The sequence below is a fragment of the Cottoperca gobio genome, chromosome 8 (assembly GCF_900634415.1).
Source record: "Cottoperca gobio chromosome 8, fCotGob3.1, whole genome shotgun sequence".
NCBI classification, from domain to species: domain Eukaryota; kingdom Metazoa; phylum Chordata; class Actinopteri; order Perciformes; family Bovichtidae; genus Cottoperca; species Cottoperca gobio.
This window is the reverse complement of record NC_041362.1, coordinates 23,357,556-23,376,286: the sequence shown is the minus strand read 5'-3', so window position 1 is coordinate 23,376,286 and position 18,731 is coordinate 23,357,556. Positions and strand designations below refer to the sequence as shown.

Genomic DNA, 18,731 nt, shown 5'->3' with positions numbered 1-18,731 from the left:
CTGTGTTTTACTGGGAGCCAGTGCAGAGCAGCTAATACAGGAGTAATATGATCCCGTTTCCTTGTTCTTGTCAATACATGTGCCGCTGCATTTTGGATCAACTGAAGAGTCTTAAGCGACTTTTTGGGACAACCTGATAACAATTAGTTGCAGTAATCCAGCCTTGAAGTAACAAATGCATGGACTAGTTTTTCTGCATCATTTTGAGACAGGATGTGTCTTATTTTTGCAATGTTACGTAGATAAAAGAAGGCAGTCCTTGAGATTTGTTTTATGTGGGAGTTAAACGACAGATCTTGATCAAAGATGACGCCAAGATTCCTTACAGTGGTGCGCTGGAGGCCAAATTAATGCCATCCAGAGCTTCTATGTCATTAGGAAATGCATTTCGGAGGCGTTTAGGGCCAAGTATAATAACTTCAGTTTTGCTAGACATCCAAGTTTTTATGTCCTTAAGGCATGCTTGAAGTTTAGCCAATTGATTGGTTTCATCTGGTTTAATTGATAGATATAGTTGGGTATCATTCACATAGCAATGAAAGTTTATAGAGTGGTTCCTTATAATATTGCCCAAAGGAAGCATATATAAGGTGAATAGAATTGGTCCAAGTACAGAACCCTGCGGAACTCCAAGACTGACTTTGGCTGTAATGGAGGATTTATCGTTAACACATACAAATTGAGATCGCTCAGATAAATAGGACTTGAACCAGCTTAATGCGGTTCCTTTTATGCCAACACAATGTTCCAGTCTCTGTAGTAGAATGTCATGATCAACAGTGTCGAAAGCAGCACTGAGGTCTAACAAGACAAGAACAGAGACAAGTCCTTTGTCTGATGCCATTAGAAGGTCATTGTAACTTTCACCAGTGCCGTCTCTGTGCTATGATGAACTCTAAATCCAGATTGAAAAACTATTATTATGTAAAATATCACATAACTGTTTTGCAACTGCTTTCTCAAGGATTTTAGCGAGAAAGGGTCTAAAAGACAGGTTGATGGTTAGACGATGAGATTGTTGATTATTTCAGGAGTTACAGATGTTTTTAAGGTTTTGGAGGTTGAAGTTAAGTCATTACCAATTGAGGGCAGGAGGAGATTCATTTTGTTTCTAATAATTATAATTTTATCGTTAAAGAAGCTCATGAAGTCGTCACTACTGAGAGATATAGGAATAGAAGGCTCTGTAGAGCTGTGACTGTCAGCCTGGCTACAGTGCTGAAAAGAAACCTGGGGTTGTTCTTATTTTCTTCTATTAAGGAAGAGTAATAAGCTGCTCTGGCATTACGGAGAACCTTCTTATACGTTTTAAGATGATCTAACCAGACTAAACGAGATTCTTCCAATTTAGTGGAACACCATTTACTTTCAAGATTTCTCGACTTTTGTTTTAGTTTGCGGATTTGTAAATTAAGCCATGGAGCTTTCTTTTTCTGTTTTATGATCTTCTTCTTTAGAGGAGCGACAGAGTCGAGTGTTATTCGCAGTGAGGCTGCAGCGCTATCAACAAGATGATTAATTTGGGTCCTGGTATTGAATTGAGTGCTGATGGAATCACTTCCTTAAATTTAGTCACAGCACTTTCAGATAAACATCGAGCGTAGGATATTTTGCCTACTGGCTTGTAGTCCAGTAACAGGACTTCAAAAGTTATTAAAAAATGGTCAGATAAAAGAGGATTATGTGGACACACTGATAAACTTTCAATTTCAACACCATATCCCAGAACAAGGTCCAGAGTTTGGTTTAAACAGTGAGTTGGTTCATGTACATTTTGACTGAACCCAATTGAATCTAATATTGAGATAAATGCATTATTAAGGCTGTCACTATCAACATCCACATGAATATTAAAGTCACCTACAATAATTACTTTATCTGTTTTAAGGACTAAACTTGATAAAAATTCAGAGAATTCAGATAGAAATTCAGAATATGGACCAGGAGGGCGGTACACAGTAACAAATAAAACTGGCTTTATTGTTTTCCATGTTGGGTTTGAGAGCGTAAGAACAAGGCTTTTAAGAGAGTTAGTTTAGTTTAGGCTTAGGGTTGATCAAGAGGTTTGAGTCAAATATGGCCACAACTCCACCTCCTCGGCCAGTACCTCGAGGAATGTGAGTATTAATATGACCAGATGGAGTGGATTCATTTAGACTGACATATTCTTCATGTCTCAGCCAGGTTTCAGTGAGACAAAATAAATCAATCTTATTATCTGATATTAAATCATTTACCAATCCAGCTTTCGTTGATAAAGATCTGATGTTTAAGAGCCCACATTTAATTTTTCGATTTAGTTGCACTTTTGCAGCGGTGGTGTTTACTTTAATTAGGTTTTCATCTATAACTCCTCTTCTGTTAACCATAGATTTGATTAATTTCAGTGGTCGTGGGGCAGACAGTCACTATGGGGATTTGAGTGGGTGACTGCCCGGAAAGAAGCACAGAGAAGTGTGTAAGACTGCAACTCTTTCTCCTGGTCTCAACTCTGGGTTGTCATGGATTAGGTCCACTAATAGACTGTGTAATATTATTGGATATGAGATCTGCTCCAGCCAAAGTAGGATGGATGCAGTCACTCCTAATCAGACCAGGTTTTCCCCAGAAAGTCCGCCAATTGTCTACGAAGCCCACATCATTATCTGGACACCACTGTGAGAGCCAGCGACGGAATAATGACATGCGGCTAAACATATCATCATTCAAAAGATTTGGCAGAGGACCAGAGAAAACTACGGAGTCCGACATTGTTTTGGCAAATGTACACACAGATTCCACATTAACTTTAGTACACTCCGATTGACATAATCGCGTCTCATTACCGCCGACATGAATAACAATCTTACTGTATTTACGTTTAGCCTTAGCCAGCAGTTTCAAATGTGCTTCTATGTCGCCCGCTCTGGCCCCCGGAATGCACGTGACTATCGTCGCTGGTGTCTCAAAATGAACGTATCTCAAAATTGAGCTACCGATAACCAGAGTTGGTTTCTTAGCTGGTGTGTCACTGAGTGGGGAGAATCTGTTAGAAACAGCAAGCGGTTGGTGGTGAACCGTGGGCTTCTGATAACACTTATTTCGGACAGTCACCCAGTCTCCCGGCTGCTCGGGCCCCGCCGGGGGACAGCTAACAGGAGATACCACTGGTCGGCCCGCACCGGCTATATGGGGCTTGCTAACAGCTACACTTGCTAACCGCTGACTAACCATGGTGCGGAGCCGCTCATCTATCCCTCAAACTCGCCTCCAACCCTACGTATAAACTACATTTAATACACGTACCATTATCACTAAAGGAGGTAGAGCAATAGCTAAACATGAAACACACCGAGCAGAGGAGAGCAGAAGAGGGAGATGCCATCGCTTAGCTGCAGCAGCTAACGTTAGCAGAGCCGAAAGGAGCGTAAAGAATTGAGGATTTAGCGAGAGTCGCTAAGAGAAGGAGGATAAGGAGAGAGTTGTAAGTGCTTAGGAAGTACAAGTATAGGTTTAGATAGATGACAGGTAATTAGCCGATGTGATCAAGAATATAACAACATTAACTGGGTCCGGCAACAGCGGGAACTGCGGTCTGCAGAGGTCCGGCAGCCGCGGGAGCTGGGGACTGCGGGCCGTCGCATCATGGCCTCAGCAAACAAGAATTCTTGCGGCCCGGAAACTGGCTGAAGACAAGGCGGGCTCAGTGGAAGTCTCAAAAATTCCTGAAGGCAACAGACTCCTTAGCTCGGGCTTCTCAGCCATTCTCGCTTGAGCCACTTGAGGCGACAAACAGGGTGCTCTTTTCCACTCCTCATGGAGACAAATGAGAGTATATGCGAGATTATAAAGTTTGCTACCCAAAATCTCTGCTAGGTCCATACACTGGTCGGACCATTCTGTCACGGTTCTGGACAGGGGAGGACCCAAATGTAGAAAACAGACTAAGGTAGTAACAGAAAGCGAGCTTTTAATAAAACAAAGCTGAATGCAAAAAATACAAAAGTAACAAATAAAACTGAAAAACACAAACCAACGACGGGGCAGACACAAGGAGGCACAGCAGGTAACAGGTAACAAACACATAACATGAATGACGATCCAACAAGATACAGCTGGGGGAGAAAGGCAAAGACACAAGGGCAGGGTAAATGGACACAGGAGGAACAAATTAACAATCAGAAAAGAAGGGAAAACACACAGAGAGGAAGTACAACAAGACATAACACAAGGGCGAGTGAACATTTCAAAATAAAACAGGAAACCAAAGTGCAACCAGATCGTGGCATGAGGCTGTCACATCAAAATAGCTGGAATATCCTGTTATTAACAAAACCCAGAAAAAACACCAACATTGAACAATATTCCACTAGTATAGTTTGTGTATTGTTTAAATACCCTGAACATAGCAAATATGGTTTATTCCTCTAAGCTCACCAAACTAGAGTAAAAACAACATCCCTTTTGTGATATGTATTTAATTGTATTTATTTATTTGTAGTGTACTGTTGGATTTAAAATACTGAAAGCTGCCTATTTTAACTACATAAAATACATGTAAAACCCAACTAGGGACAATAGTTGAATATTATCAACACTACAAACTCTCTGTGCAGCACATCTGTTTCAAGCTCTGTATTGAAACTATGTTAAATTGCATCATCTCTATCAAATAAAATAATATTTCATTTAAGCTTGCGCAGTAACATCAAACTGACACAGCTAATTTCACAGAAATTGAAAATGCAGTCACACAGTTGTGTCACAACAAATGACTGGTTATTGTACTGAAGGAATATGTTTCCAAAATATTGCTAACAGTTCTACAAGGAGTACTTAAGAGGAGAGCCACTGAGTGCAAGTACCAATAGCAGAAAAGTGATCCAAACCCACCTTTCAGGTTTTCTTTTAGAGCCCTGAACTCTTCAGCTTCTTCCTCACTGTTACCCCAAATAAAAAAGGGACATGTGTTACAACTGATAAGGAAAACCATCATACAACACCATCAGATTTATGTTTGTATATTTGAATTGACTTTTGCATAATGTCAGCAAGGGAAAAGACGATGGCATCATTCCCATCCAGACTGTCAGTGTCACTGCAGTGGTGGACCTCAACAGACTTATCCTCCTCGTCTTGTTCTCTGTAACATGTGTCCTTTTCTCTTAAACACTCAAATAATATCAATCTAATGTTGCCCCATTGCACACAGTGTAAGGTTATATCAGTAATGTACATGTCAATGTTATGTTTACATTATAGAAATTTTGAGGGCACAAAATTGATAGCAAGAGTAATGTCTGACGTGAAGCTGATAAGGTCTGTGAAGGCAAGTGGGGGCAGGAAGAAGGTGAGAACTAGTTTCCAGACCGCAGTACTCCTCTCCATGTCACCCCACCAGATCTGGGACAGCAGAGACTACAGCACAGAGCAGCACTGTCACCACAACAGCTCCCAACCAACATTGAAATCACTGATGACATTCATTTACACAGTCTGCTTCAATATCAACTGTCATTTTACTATTTAAAGCCTGGATTGAGCAGTTTTACCAGTCTGTTCAATTCTACTGTTGGCAGGAGAACACCATCGTGGCTAAAGAACAGGCGGGTGTCAGCTGCAGTGGCCATCTGCAGGCACGTAGCTCCGCCCCACACTGGAGACTTCCTTATAAGGAGAGTGAAGGAGCGACTCTCACTGTTTTGTTAACACTCACCGAATAAATCTAAACAGACAAACAGATATATATTTTTTTTTGTTTTTCTTCTTCATAATGGCTGGAGATAAAGATTTAATTTCTAAGTAGCTGGGTAAACGGGTTTCAGCTTGATTACTGACATGACAGGAAATGAGAGAAGCAGACATACAAGAAAGGTCTTGTCTGACTCAAAGTTGGAACCTTAGGCCACGAAGATGGTTATAGCTGATGCAGAATGGTAGATTGGATTGTCATTGCCACAGGAAATTGATTACACTTGCTGTCACATGACCCCCAGGTCAAAGAACAAGCCCTGCAGGACTCTAAAGGAAGTTTAGTGACAACTGGCCAATTTACAACTACACTAAATGATAGTAAATTGCTTCAGTAATTTTCCCTTGTGCTTTCCAATCTCACAGCTGCTGAACTGCATTTAGTAAATTTCACTTGTCAATTAACTTCCATCTGCATAGTGGTCCCCTGTGTTTCCACAAGTTAATACATCTTACCAAGATATTATTCACTGATTTATCTCGTATACAATGTTGCTCAGTCATTCATTAATTGTTGATCGTATCGTCATTCATCTGTATGTTGAGTAGTTATAGTTGTGTGTGTAGTGAGTAGTTTATTAAACCTTTCCAAAATAACTTGATTGGTTTGTGTGTATGAAGTATTATGGTCACTGTTTGCCACCTGTTAGCAACCTCTAGAATTGAGAATTAATTATTTAATTGGCTATCATTTTCCCTATTCGAAGAGTGGTTCCTCCAAGGTGAATTTAATGCATGTTGAATTCTGTTATTTAACATAAATACTGATAATTTCTAACAGCCCAAAGTTAAGAGCAATCACTCTATGACACAATAATACAAATTAGAGTATTTAGGCTACATCAGCTCGAGTCCATACATGTGGAGAACAGAGCAGCTTGTTGTCCGACTCACCGTGTGCCAGGTTCTCAAACTTCTGTGCCAGTTCCTTCATGGCTAGCTTGTTCTCAGTCTCACTCACTAGCTTAGAAAGCTCCCTCAACATCTTACAGCCACCAAGAGCTCTCAGCACTGACTCCCCTGCCTGACATTGAAACACAGAAACACAGTGAGCCGATAAACACATGTTCAAATTTGATGGCAACTTTGAGACCTCAGTGAAGTTTGCTGTAGGTTGCAAATGCTGGTCATGTCTTTAAAATTAGTGTTTAGGTCTAAAAAGTATACTAATGTTGACAGTGTTATTTAAAGACAGCACATTCTTAAACTCAGAATTAAAATGTCTTCAGTGGGGTTGTGGAATATTAGAGGCGAGTCTCACCATCTCCCAGAAGTAAACCGCCATTTCACTGCGGTTCTGCAAGATGGCCCAGATGAAGAGGGTTGCCCAGGGTGAGAGGCAGCGCTGGTCCCGGTACAAACAATCCCCCAGCAGCATTTTATTGACTTGCTGAAGGCAAGACAGTTGTCACCAGTGAGGGAGTCGGATCTGAACAAAGATTATCTTACTTACTGTTGACAACTATCCATTATTACATAATTTATTTTAAATTGTGCCAGCAGCTTTTTCTGATTTTCTCGGTGCGTATGAAACACATTTTAGAAATGAGTTAATACTAATGTTAAATGATAACAATCAACTACAAACTCAACATACTCAACTGACAAGAGTTGGATCAGAAATGGAGGTGTGTAATGTTAGTAGCAGCAAATATAGCCATGAGCCTCGCGCCTCACTCAGAGATGATGAGAAGGCGACAGGTAAGCTCACGTCTTTTTAACTCCACACTGCCAGATTATTTTCAAACTACAAAAGGAACATGGAGTTCCGCATTCACTGATCTTGAGAGCCCTCCTAGTGCTGGGGTCCAGGCACAGAGGTCTATAGTAGAAAGGCTAACAGACATCACCCAGCAGGCTCCACAGCAGGCTCCACAGCAGGCGGGATACCTGCAGCATCACCACACAATTCATTAATGCTGCGTACAGAGCAATTGTGCCTTCATGTAGTGACACTTGATATAAAGCAGACAAACAAAACCAATTGCAGTTTCCTGTGTTTCAAAAAATCAGAATAAATTCGTGAAACATAATGCTTCCATAGGTCACAGGGCTCATTGTATGAGAAGATGAAAATGATTTAGCATATGCTATGGCCTTCACCTGATCTCAACGTAACTGAACAGCTATGGGAGATTTTGGAGCAACGTATAGGACAGTGTTTTCCACCACCATCATTCAGAACAGCAAATGAGGGAGAATGTTTTGGAAGAAGAGTTCCACACATTTGAAGGATCTATGACACTGGGCACTGAAGAGGTTTTGGAGGCTTGTAGTGTAACACCTTAAATAACTTCCTTCACATGATCAGCGGTAAAACCACTCTGTGCTGGCTGTGTCATTGTTTCCTTACGGAGAGAGCGGTGCCGCCCGACTATGCATTGGCATGGCACACCATTTTAACTTGGCACCCGGCTTGAAGTAAACATTATTTTAACTTTGACCTTAATTGCCACTAACCTTTCAAAGCGCAACCAATGAGATGACAGCTGTATGTAACGTAGCCAGAAGCGGCACAGACAAGCACGGGGGGGTAACCATAGAAACAAAACCTAGCTGTCCTCACCGCAAGGCTCTGCTTACCTACCTCGCGAGAGGGAAGAGAAAATATCCTATCATGTGAAAGCAGCTTTAGGGCTCTATTTCTTGACATGCTGTGACTAGTGACCTTGAAATTCTCTTAGCCTGTCTGTGTGCTATTTTGGTGCCCAGTGTGGACGTTACACAGGTGAGAGAAGACAAATAAAGATGTTGAAGGGTCATTTACAGTATATGCTGCAGCAGAGAGAGAGTTGTTAGTATTTGGGTGAAGGTTGGGTCTGAGAAGAGCACTCTTCAATGTCACTGAAGTATTCCACATTGACCTATAAATTAATGAATGGTTCTTACAGCAGCTACTACCAAAACATTTTCATAGTGTATGAAAAGCTCCACAAGTTGATTAAATCTCTTCAGCCACCTAAAGGCTGCAGGACAGATATGAGAAATGTGTGATACATTTGCAGTCAGAGCGTAGTGCCGCTATCAGCTGTCCACTGTGTTTACCTTGATTAAGTCACGTGCAACTGACACCAACTGCTCCAACATAACCACACATAACTCTACACACATTAGACTGGTCGGTCATTACTTGGTAATATGTCTGTTTTTTATACAGACAAATCAGGAATCATCAACAATGTCATCCACTCACCCATTGTACATTATTAACAGTATAATTAACCTGCTATTAATCAATTTTATAGGTTCCTTCTTGGTACCCCTTTCCGATTCCTACCTTCCTCTGCCTCACCTCATACAGGTTGAACTCCATTGTTGAAGCGGGTCCAGTTAGGGCACTCAGAGGACTCTTCAGAGGTACTGTCACAGCTCCATCCAGGTTGGGTAGGGATCCAGCCAGGCCCTGCCTCTCGCTCAGACGCCTCTGGAGAAGAATGTAGGCCAGGGAGCTGTACGACAGCGAGCGGTACAAGCTTTCCAAGCGGCAGTATGTCAAGTAGTCCAGAATATTCAGACCATTCTCGCAGAAGAGACACACAAACTGGGGCTTGTCGTTGATCAGTGCATCTGTCATAGAGTCTTCAAGGTACTCATACTGAATTTAAAATCACCTCATCAGCATTATGTAATTGAAGCAAAAAGGAATACATTTCCAACCACTCTCTGGAGCACAGCCCCTAGGTTTTGTAAGAAAAAACAAGGCACTGACAAACCATGATGGTCTGTGCCCACAACTAAGGACTGATCAAACTTTGATCATGTATGCGACAAGACAGAAAGCACAATTAAGCACAAAACTTAAGTTAACTTCTGTGTGACAAAGATCAAAGTTAGTTTATTTGGGGAGTTGGAAAGCTGTGGGGACTTACCAGGCAGGAAGGATCTAATGAAAGATGCTATGCAGTAATGATTACTATAGACTCAAAATACTAGTGAGTCTTTAGACATTTTCCCAGTAATTTGTGATATCCCAAATCGTTGTTCATGCCAGGTTTGCCGATGGTACTTTGACAGTATAACGGTTTATTTTTCATTTAGTTTGACTCTGACCTTCCACTGTATGTCTCCATTGAAGAGCTCAGTTTTGGCGATGTCCACTCGGTTCCAGGCCACGGCTAGTTTCAGCTGCTCGGTGTACTCACTGGCTTCACTGGACACATGTTTACTAGCTAAAACACACACACACACACACACACACACACACTTACTTGCAACAATAAAGACAAGATAAAAACATTTGGACAGTGTTGTTAACTTCAACAATCTCGTCGTCTAAGCCATCAACCTGTCTTTTAGACCCGATTCCAAATAAACTGTTTGGTTGCTCTTTGGAAGACATTATTATTATTATTATTATTATTATTATTATTATTATTAAGAATTATTTTATGGTGTTTTAAAAATGTTTTATTTTTACTTTTCTTGAGTCTGTAACAGTATTGGAAAGTAGCTAAGTGCATTTACTTAAGTACTATACTTAAAGAGACAACATTTTTGCTATAACTTCTCATTATGAAGTAAATGGTTATTGCACAATGTAATGGTTGTAGAATAATGGCACCATCAGCGTGCCTCTGGATTTGCGTTATCCCTTTCACAATAAATCCATACATATACACTACATCACTGCCTACGAGGGATCATTTCGCAAAGATGCAACTCAACAAATAGCTACAGTAGCTCCCCCCAGGGGGCAGAACACCCGGAGTAATGCTAAAGGGATATTTTGCCCTTGCATTTCATGATATGAAATATAATCAACACATTTAATATGATATTTTATTATAGGTTAAGATAAGATTAAACTCTGTTAATACCTGAACTGGAGTAAATTCGCAAGCTACCCAAGAGTATATAAAGGAATTAAAGTGGCTCCACCTTTATCGTGACAGCGCCTGCTGACCTGGTCCTGCTGGACACCGGGAAGCCTTATTGACATTTTCCTGGATTCATCCATACTTTCTATTTCTTTTTTTTCCAACACAACATAATTTCTGTCAAATGTTGTATTTGTACTATGTTGTTTATCCTGTACACACGACATCTATTGCACGTCTGTCCGTCCTGGGAGAGGGATCCCTCCTCAGTTGCTCTCCCTGAGGTTTCTTCCATTTTTCCCCCTTTAATTTTGGGGTTTCTTTTAGGAAGTTTTTCCTTGTGCGAAAAAACAGAGGGTCTAAGGACAGAGGGTGTCGTAACCTGTACAGTCTGTAAAGCACACTGAGACAAATGTATAATTTGTGATATTGGGCTATACAAATAAATTTGATTTGATTGGATTTAGAAGCTGCAACGTTAAAGTGATGAACTTAATGAATCAATACTTATAATCCAATAATATAACATACATTATCACTAATGCAAAATTAGTACTTTTACTTTTGGTACTCTTATTGATGCTAATACTTTTACTTAAGATGTAAATGCTTAAAGATGTAAATACTTAAATGTAGAATGCAGAGCTCTTACTTTAATAGAGTATTTCTTCACTGTGGTATTGAATATCTTCATACTTCTCACTCTCCTTGTCACGGCCATGCCTCCTGTCATTCCTTGTGTTTCTAGTGTTTTCCCTTTCCCCTGTGTCGCCTGCTTGTTTCTCTCTGTGTTGTGGGCGTGTCGCCCCCCTCACTCTCCCTTGATTGCAGTTCAGTCAACTCACCTGTTCCAAGCCTCACTCCTGCCATCCATTAACTCATCAACCTAGCAGTATATCAACCCCAGACTTCAGCCACTCGTCGCTAGATGGTCTACAATGGTAGTGTGCGTCTCTGGCTGCTTGAATTGTGGATTCAAGTACATTTGCTTGTGTGTTTTTTCGTTTAAACTCTTACTGGTTTTTGTGCTACAGGGTCCCTGGCTTCCTGTCCGCCTGCCTGCTACCTGCTACCCACTTCACCCTTTGCCTCCACGAGCCGGATGTTCTCCGTCCTCCGTCCCCTTTTCCTGGAAACCCCTTCAATAAACCTCCCACCTATTGCTCCAAGTTTGGGTCCTGCGTTTGGTTCCTTCCCTTGTTGCACACGTGACACTCCTGTTATATATAAATGTTGTCTGCCTGCCTTATTTTTCATTGTGAAGCATTGTGTGACTGTTTGCTCTATAAATAAACATATTTACTTACTTACCTCTAACAGGGCTTTGAGGAGAACTGTATCAAAATCATCAGAACCTTCCTGTTCCCCATGGAAAACTGATGAACTGTCTGTTCTGATAAATATTCAGAGCCTATACAGACAGAGGTATTAAAGAAAAAGAACAAATCAATGTTTGGAAAACGTTTCATTTAATTTTTCATCCGTCCGTCCACCCACCCACCCCACCAGTTTCTCCAGCTCAGCCCGGGAAGTGTCTCCGGACCTTGTCGCGGAGCTCTGAGCTGAAACCCTCTGCAGCCTCCCCCTCTGGTGGAGGAGAGGTGGGACTGAGGGAAACAGGAGATATTGCCCCCCAGCTAACTGATGAGGTCTGCAGCTGGACCAGAACCAGCAAGAACCAGCCAGGGAGTAGCTTTCCTCAGAGATGCATCTAACCTCTGAGCCATGGAATATATGTACACAAAATAAATTACAGTTTTGTTTATCTTGTATTTAATCAGTTTCAGTCTCTATTTTACAGTCAGACATTTCAGTGGGACATAATAAAAAAAATACACCTAAAAAACAAGGCAGATTAGATTACAGGTCATTTAGCAGACGCTCTTATCCAGAGCGACTTACAATGAACTAACTACAGGGACAGTCTCCCTGGAGCAACTCAGGGTTAAGTACCTTGCTCAGGGGTACAATGGTGGCAGCCCTGATACTGAACTCACAACCATCTGGTGTTGTATTTGGAAGCCATCACCACCCCAGATGTTTTACTTAATACTAATGGAATGTTGTATTTAAAATCTTTTTACATTTGTTTTTTTTGGGGTTTTTTTTTTATTTCACAATTATTTCATTTGAATTTTGACACTAATCTCAGTTTTTCATCTGGTCTTAACATTTTTGCATAACATGCAACATGGATTGATGTGTGCAACGTGAGTCTTACCTCCAACATATTGGCATCTCCTGAGATGAGCATGCACAGCACTGGGATTTCAATACTGCCACTACCTGTTATGGGGCCAAGATAAGGAGTAGAGGAAAAAGACACATGGCATTAAACAAAAACAATGTGGTTTCTTATCATAAATTAATATAGTAGTAGATTTTTATAACCTCTCGTCTTCTATCTAGATTGTCTTCAACCTCACAGCATTAGTTTTGTCCTTTGTCTCGTGTAAGTTTGCTAGGCACGAAACAGGAGCACCCTGCTCCCAGAGCTGCTCACATCCAGGATACGCCATCTATCTAACTATCATTTATTTGTAAGGGCATTTGAAGCTTGGTTTGAAATACGCTCTACAACTATTACCTTCACCAGTAGAGTGCAGGCAAGTACTTAAGACGGTCAGCGGTCACATACTGTGTACCTCAATCACAGGGGTCGGGAACCTATGGCTCGCGAGCCATATATGACACAATATGGCTCGCAGACAATTTTGAGCTAACATTTTTAGTAATCAAGTAATAAATAATTATACTGTGTCATTTTAAAGTAAAACCTTTAGCAGCGGATTTTTCTTTTTAGTTCTCCCCTCTCCTTTTCTCCGCCCTGTCTCTGACTGTAGGTGTTTGCACATGTGTGTGTCGGCAGTGAAGCCCCGCCCTTCGCGAAACCAAGCAGAGGAGAAATTGCGCAAAGCAAGCAGCCAGTAGTGTCAAACTCAAGCACAGAGAGGGCCAAAATTAAAAACAGTCGTCGACGGCCAAACACGGTCCACATTTATTGAACAGGATACACATATTGGATAAAGTGCAAAAAGATATGGAACAGTGCTGCTGTTTAACTGCTCAACCGACTTCAAATCATCCAAAACGACGCTGCCCGGATCACAACCCGCACCAAATCCTCTGAACACATCACCCCCATTCTCCTGAAACTTCACTGGCTCCCTGTTCAATCCCGGATCAACTACAAAAACATCCTGCTCACCTACAAAGCCCTTCACAAACTCGCCCCCACCTACCTAAGGGACCTCCTTCAGGAGTATACCCCCTCCCGCTCCCTCCGCTCATCCTCAGCTGGTCTACTGACAATCCCCACATCACGCCTCATCACCATGGGTGCCAGGGCCTTCAGCTGCACTGCTCCAAAGCTCTGGAACTCCGTCCCTCCACACATCCGACAGTCCAAAACTGTTACAACAATCAATCAAGTCCCAACTCAAAACTCACCTGTTCAAACTGGCCTACTCTCTGTAGTATCAATCATCCTGTATCCTCCTCCCCTCCCCCCCTCTTCTCTTTATTGCTTTTTTCCTGTGTCTCAACCATATCTCTGGTATTGTTCGTTTGCTCTCCCTTCCAATGTCCTGCTGTTTTTATCTCTTGTATGTTATACGGTGTGCTAGGGTGTCTTGAAAGGCACTTCCAAATAAAATGTATTATTATTATTATTATTATTATAAAGCCAACTGCAAACAGATTGCTGAGCAGTTCAATTTTGATACCGCTTTTAGTACTCGGAGACGGGTTATACTGAAAAAATGCATGCATAAAGTTGCATTCAATTTGATTAAATATATGGCTCTCAAAGAAATACGTTAAAGAATATTTGGCTTTTATGGCTCTCCCAGCCAAAAAGGTTCCCGACCCCTGATTTAGCACATAGGTCTTCAACAGGGGGTCCACGACCCAGGTACTGCAAGGTCACAAAATTGTTTGTAGATAATGCTACACCAGTTTGGGGGTCCTTGGCCTGAAAAACGTTGAAGACCCCTGACTTCAGTCTCGTGATATGTTCTGGACGTAGTAACAAGCAGGGAAACTCCCCTACAAACAGACAACACAAAAATAAATGTGAGTGAGTTCATTTCCAGAGAGAGATGCCACCTCTCACGGCTGATCTCATCTCAGCTAGGAGACTGATCTCATCTCAGCTAGGAGACAGACCCCATTTCCTGCTTCAGCCCCTGACCCATTCCTGGGTACTCTGCTGGCCCTGTTAGGTCCTCTGAGTGTCCAGAGGACTTCCAGGCCTCTGAGGAGGAGATCCCAGTCTCCCGTCGTGACCCCAGTCCCGGTGCTCCTCTCGCCTCCGGCCCGGCCTCCTGGGCGGCTCAGCCCGCCTCCTGCCTGACAACTCTTATGTGTGACTCTCACTTTGTGATTCTCACAAGAAGTGACAGTTCTGGAAATAATATTTGAAATATGATCTATTCATGTTGTCCATTGAAAGTGTTGTGGCAGATTTTATTAGTATGTGTTTTAATATGGGGTTTAATAGTGTGTTCTGTAATAGGTTTTATTAGTACATAATAGTAGGTTTTACTAAGTATATGGTTTGTATTATGAATATATATATGAATGTGTAATATTCAATTATAATCAATTTAAGTGTGAGAGTACAGCCTCTGTAAACATCTGGGAGAAGGCCTGAATAATAGCATTAGTCGGGTGTGAGTGAAGAGTGAGTCTCCCAATTCAAGCTCAAAGAAAGTAGATTTATGGGACCCATAGTATATCTAGGATGAGATAAGGAGGGCCAGGCACCTGCTAGAAAGACAGGACTAGAGCTTCAAAAGGGAAAAGACTCAGAAAGACACTCTTAAAGGACGATCAGGCAGATTCCAGGTGCTGAGTCTAAGTTAGACTAGAATTTCAACAGTTTAAGTAATTTAAAGAAATGTCTGTGGAGGAGATCCAATCCTTCATCTCTGGCCCGGAGGACAGAATTTCTCCATGACAAAAGGAAAATATTTGTTATGTTCAACAAATGCAAAAGTCAAACAAATCAGTACAGAATTAGTAGCAAAGTATAATTCCTCTTCTAAAAGGATACATAATACAAATTAGAAAAGTTTCAGTAAAATGAGAGCACAGTAAAATAGTCATTGTCCATCATTGTAATGACTGTTAGCATATATTTGTCATACATAGCTCACTGGCCAACTCTGGCACATTTACATTGAAGTGGAAAGTTATCAGACTACATGACCTTCTTCAATTCCTCCAGAGTCCATTCTTGAATGATGGTGATCGGAGATCAATCACTGCAGTAATTATTCAATAGAAGGCTCTTACCGATTTGCTTAGTTAAATCCAGGTGGTGACTTTTTTTGGAAGGTGACTTTTTGGCAGTGTAGTATGCAAGTGTAAGATTAACAATGCTGTTTCTGCTGGAAGCTGATTATTAACCAGGTGTCAGCCGAAGCAGCTGCCCAGAATAACCAGACATCATACAATATTTCACAATTTCTGAAGTTTTCATACGAAATTAATCCAGGTTGCATTATAAACCTTTCTATTGATCTTAATAGTATGTGTTCTAACCTGTGCTCTGTGCAGCCCTAACCAGCCTGTTTCTCAGGACATCTCTCACCCATGTTTTGATCTTCTCATGGCCTTCACCCCCCACTACCGACACCACCAAGTTGGGTGAGGGCAGGCCCCAGTGAGTCGTCATCAGGGTGTAGATGATCTGAGGGGATGCGTCACATGACAGCCGCAGAAACTAGACAAGACAAGATTGCAGTGTTCGACAGATAACCAGGAATGCATTTATCAAATAATTCTGACAAAGATGCCATTCATCAAGAAATATTTACATCATAGGTCTTCAACAGGGGGTCTTTTTTTTTGCACAACTACCAGTTACGACTCGGACACAGGGAAGGCAGACTCAATTGCACAACTCCAGACACAAAGGTAGTGTAGAATATACAAAACTTTACTTCCATAAATCAAAAGAACTGAAAACACTCACTAGGAGGATGTACAAAACTATCTGATAAGCACACTTCATGGATCGCTGGTACGTGCATAGGCTCTTACAAGGATATGACAAGATGAACTGGCACACGACAAGGGGAGACAGGACAATTTATACAAGAGATGAGTGGGAACAGGTGGAAACAATCAGGGGCGGGGCTGACGTTGGAGGGAAACCACACCATGACAGGAAGTATAGGGATCTGGGTTGAAAAACAAGAGGCAAGTACAAAATAAAACCGGAAGTGACAAGACAAAATGAACTCAACAAATTTGACGAGGGCCGACCCAGGAATCTCCAGATGAAGTGTATAGAAGTCCTTAATGAGAGTCTTGTCCACTATTAAGCTCGAGGACGACCATGAGTGTGCTTCCGGGCCATAGCCTTCCCAGTCCACCAGGAAGTGCTTGCCCCGTCCCCAGTTACGGACAGCCAGGAGCTTCCGGAGGCAGGGACGAGTGGGCTCTCCAGTGCGGGTCTGATTGTGCTGACGTGGAATGTCGGGTGAACCTTCATAGACCTGGGGAGACGTAGACGTACAGACACAGGGTTAATAATGTTCGATATGGGAAAGGGACCCACGAACCTTGGAGACAATTTTTTGGAGGTGACGTGGAGAGCCAGACCTTCTGGCCCAGTATGTAGACGGGAGCAGCCCTGTGGACCCCTGTCGGACACAATATCACAGGGAGAACCATGAATCCTGAACACCTGGTTCATCATGACCTCTGCCATCCCCTTGGCAGAGGGGAGTTTGGCGAGAGGAATGAAGAGGGCCATCTTGGAGAAGCGGTCAACCGCCGTCAGAATGGTGGTATTTCTCTTAGGAGGGAGTCCAGTCCATGGAAATGTGGGACCAGGGGCGTTGGGGCACAGGCAGCGGCTGTAGCAGGCCCACCTGGGCCCGGGACGAGGTCTTGCTCCGGGCGCACACCGGACAGGCTGCCATGTCTATGGCACGTGAGCATAGACGTGTGAGTCCTCGACCACAAACTGACGTAGAGGATCCGGGATGGTAAGAATGGGAGCTGTGGTGAACCTCTCCTTGAGGCTCTGGAAGGCAGTGTCGGCCTGGCAGGTCCATCTGAAGAGGTAAGCACATGCACCGGGGCTGCAACCGAACTGAAATTCCAGATGAATCGTCTGCAGAAATTAGCAAACCCTAGGAACTGCTGAACCTTCTTTCTTGAGTCCGGTGTCGGCCAATTGGCTACCGCACTGATCTTGGCAGGGTCCATCTGAATCTGGTTCGCCGTGACGATGTACTCTAGGAAGGACACCGATTCTGTGTGGAACTCACACTTTTCCACCTTTAAGGAATAACTGATGTTCCAGTAGTCTCTGTAACACCTGACGAACATGGTTAGTATGAGTGCCTGAGTCCGGGGAAAAAATCTAAATGTCATCAAGGTATACGAATACATTCAGGAATTCCCTCAGAACCTCATTTATAAAGGCCTGGAACACTGCTGGAGCATTACATAGTCCAAAAGGCATTACTCGATACTCATAGTGTCCACTAGGGGTATTGAATCCTGTTTTCCACTCATCCCCCTCTCTTATCCTAACCAAATGATAGGCGTTTCGAAGTAAATGGATCTGGGTTGAGAAACAAGAGGTAAGTACAAAATAAAACAGGAAGTGACAAGACCACATGAACAACTCAACAAATTTGACGAGACATGACACTACATGTTCAAAGGTTTAAATCATGGATGTATTAAGAAAACTGATCTAAGATGCCGTCTCATTCTTTCCTATGTAAATTGCTCACCAGGCAAATACACGCAAATAGTTGTTTTGCTCATAGAGCATGAGCAGTGTTAAAGTCCCAGTAATTTGTTTTGATGGTTTCCAAATTTCGATGACAAGAGGCATGGTCCGACCGAACAACCCAGTTAAGTGAGTCGACGCTGGGGGAATGAGTAGAGCGACAGTGGAGAGCTAATGGAGCCCACTGGGGTTCAGGTATGCATCCTTTTCTTGTTGTTGGGAATAAAGACATTCAGGATATGTTGTGGCCTGTCAGTCACTGGTGCAGCTGTAAGGCTTAATGGTAATTAATTGCCTAGACCTGTTAATACATTTTGTGTCAAGTAGCCTGTTATTCAGACTGTGGTAAATAAAAGTGTGATGTATAGCGGCGCATTTTAATACATGCACACAGTATTACAGTTAGTGTCTGTGTGTCTATATCC

General features: G+C 42.2%; 1 protein-coding gene across 1 annotated transcript in view; it reads right to left on the bottom strand.

Annotated features, from left to right (window-relative positions):
* The window catches only part of LOC115011871 (uncharacterized), a 40,117-nt gene extending 22,635 nt beyond the window's left edge, over positions 1 to 17,482 (bottom strand). Inside the window, 21 exon segments of the mRNA XM_075074129.1 lie at positions 4,873 to 4,919; positions 5,015 to 5,122; positions 5,285 to 5,397; positions 5,550 to 5,704; positions 6,625 to 6,754; positions 6,992 to 7,116; positions 7,509 to 7,620; positions 9,023 to 9,325; positions 9,781 to 9,899; positions 11,244 to 11,251; positions 11,866 to 11,925; positions 11,927 to 11,958; positions 12,045 to 12,072; positions 12,074 to 12,169; positions 12,171 to 12,265; positions 12,769 to 12,833; positions 16,095 to 16,275; positions 16,528 to 16,614; positions 16,960 to 17,053; positions 17,120 to 17,355; positions 17,432 to 17,482. Of these exon segments, the coding sequence (XP_074930230.1) occupies positions 4,873 to 4,919; positions 5,015 to 5,122; positions 5,285 to 5,397; positions 5,550 to 5,704; positions 6,625 to 6,754; positions 6,992 to 7,116; positions 7,509 to 7,620; positions 9,023 to 9,325; positions 9,781 to 9,899; positions 11,244 to 11,251; positions 11,866 to 11,925; positions 11,927 to 11,958; positions 12,045 to 12,072; positions 12,074 to 12,169; positions 12,171 to 12,265; positions 12,769 to 12,833; positions 16,095 to 16,275; positions 16,528 to 16,614; positions 16,960 to 17,053; positions 17,120 to 17,355; positions 17,432 to 17,482 (2,245 nt within the window).
* Positions 17,483 to 18,731: the final 1,249 nt, after the last annotated feature.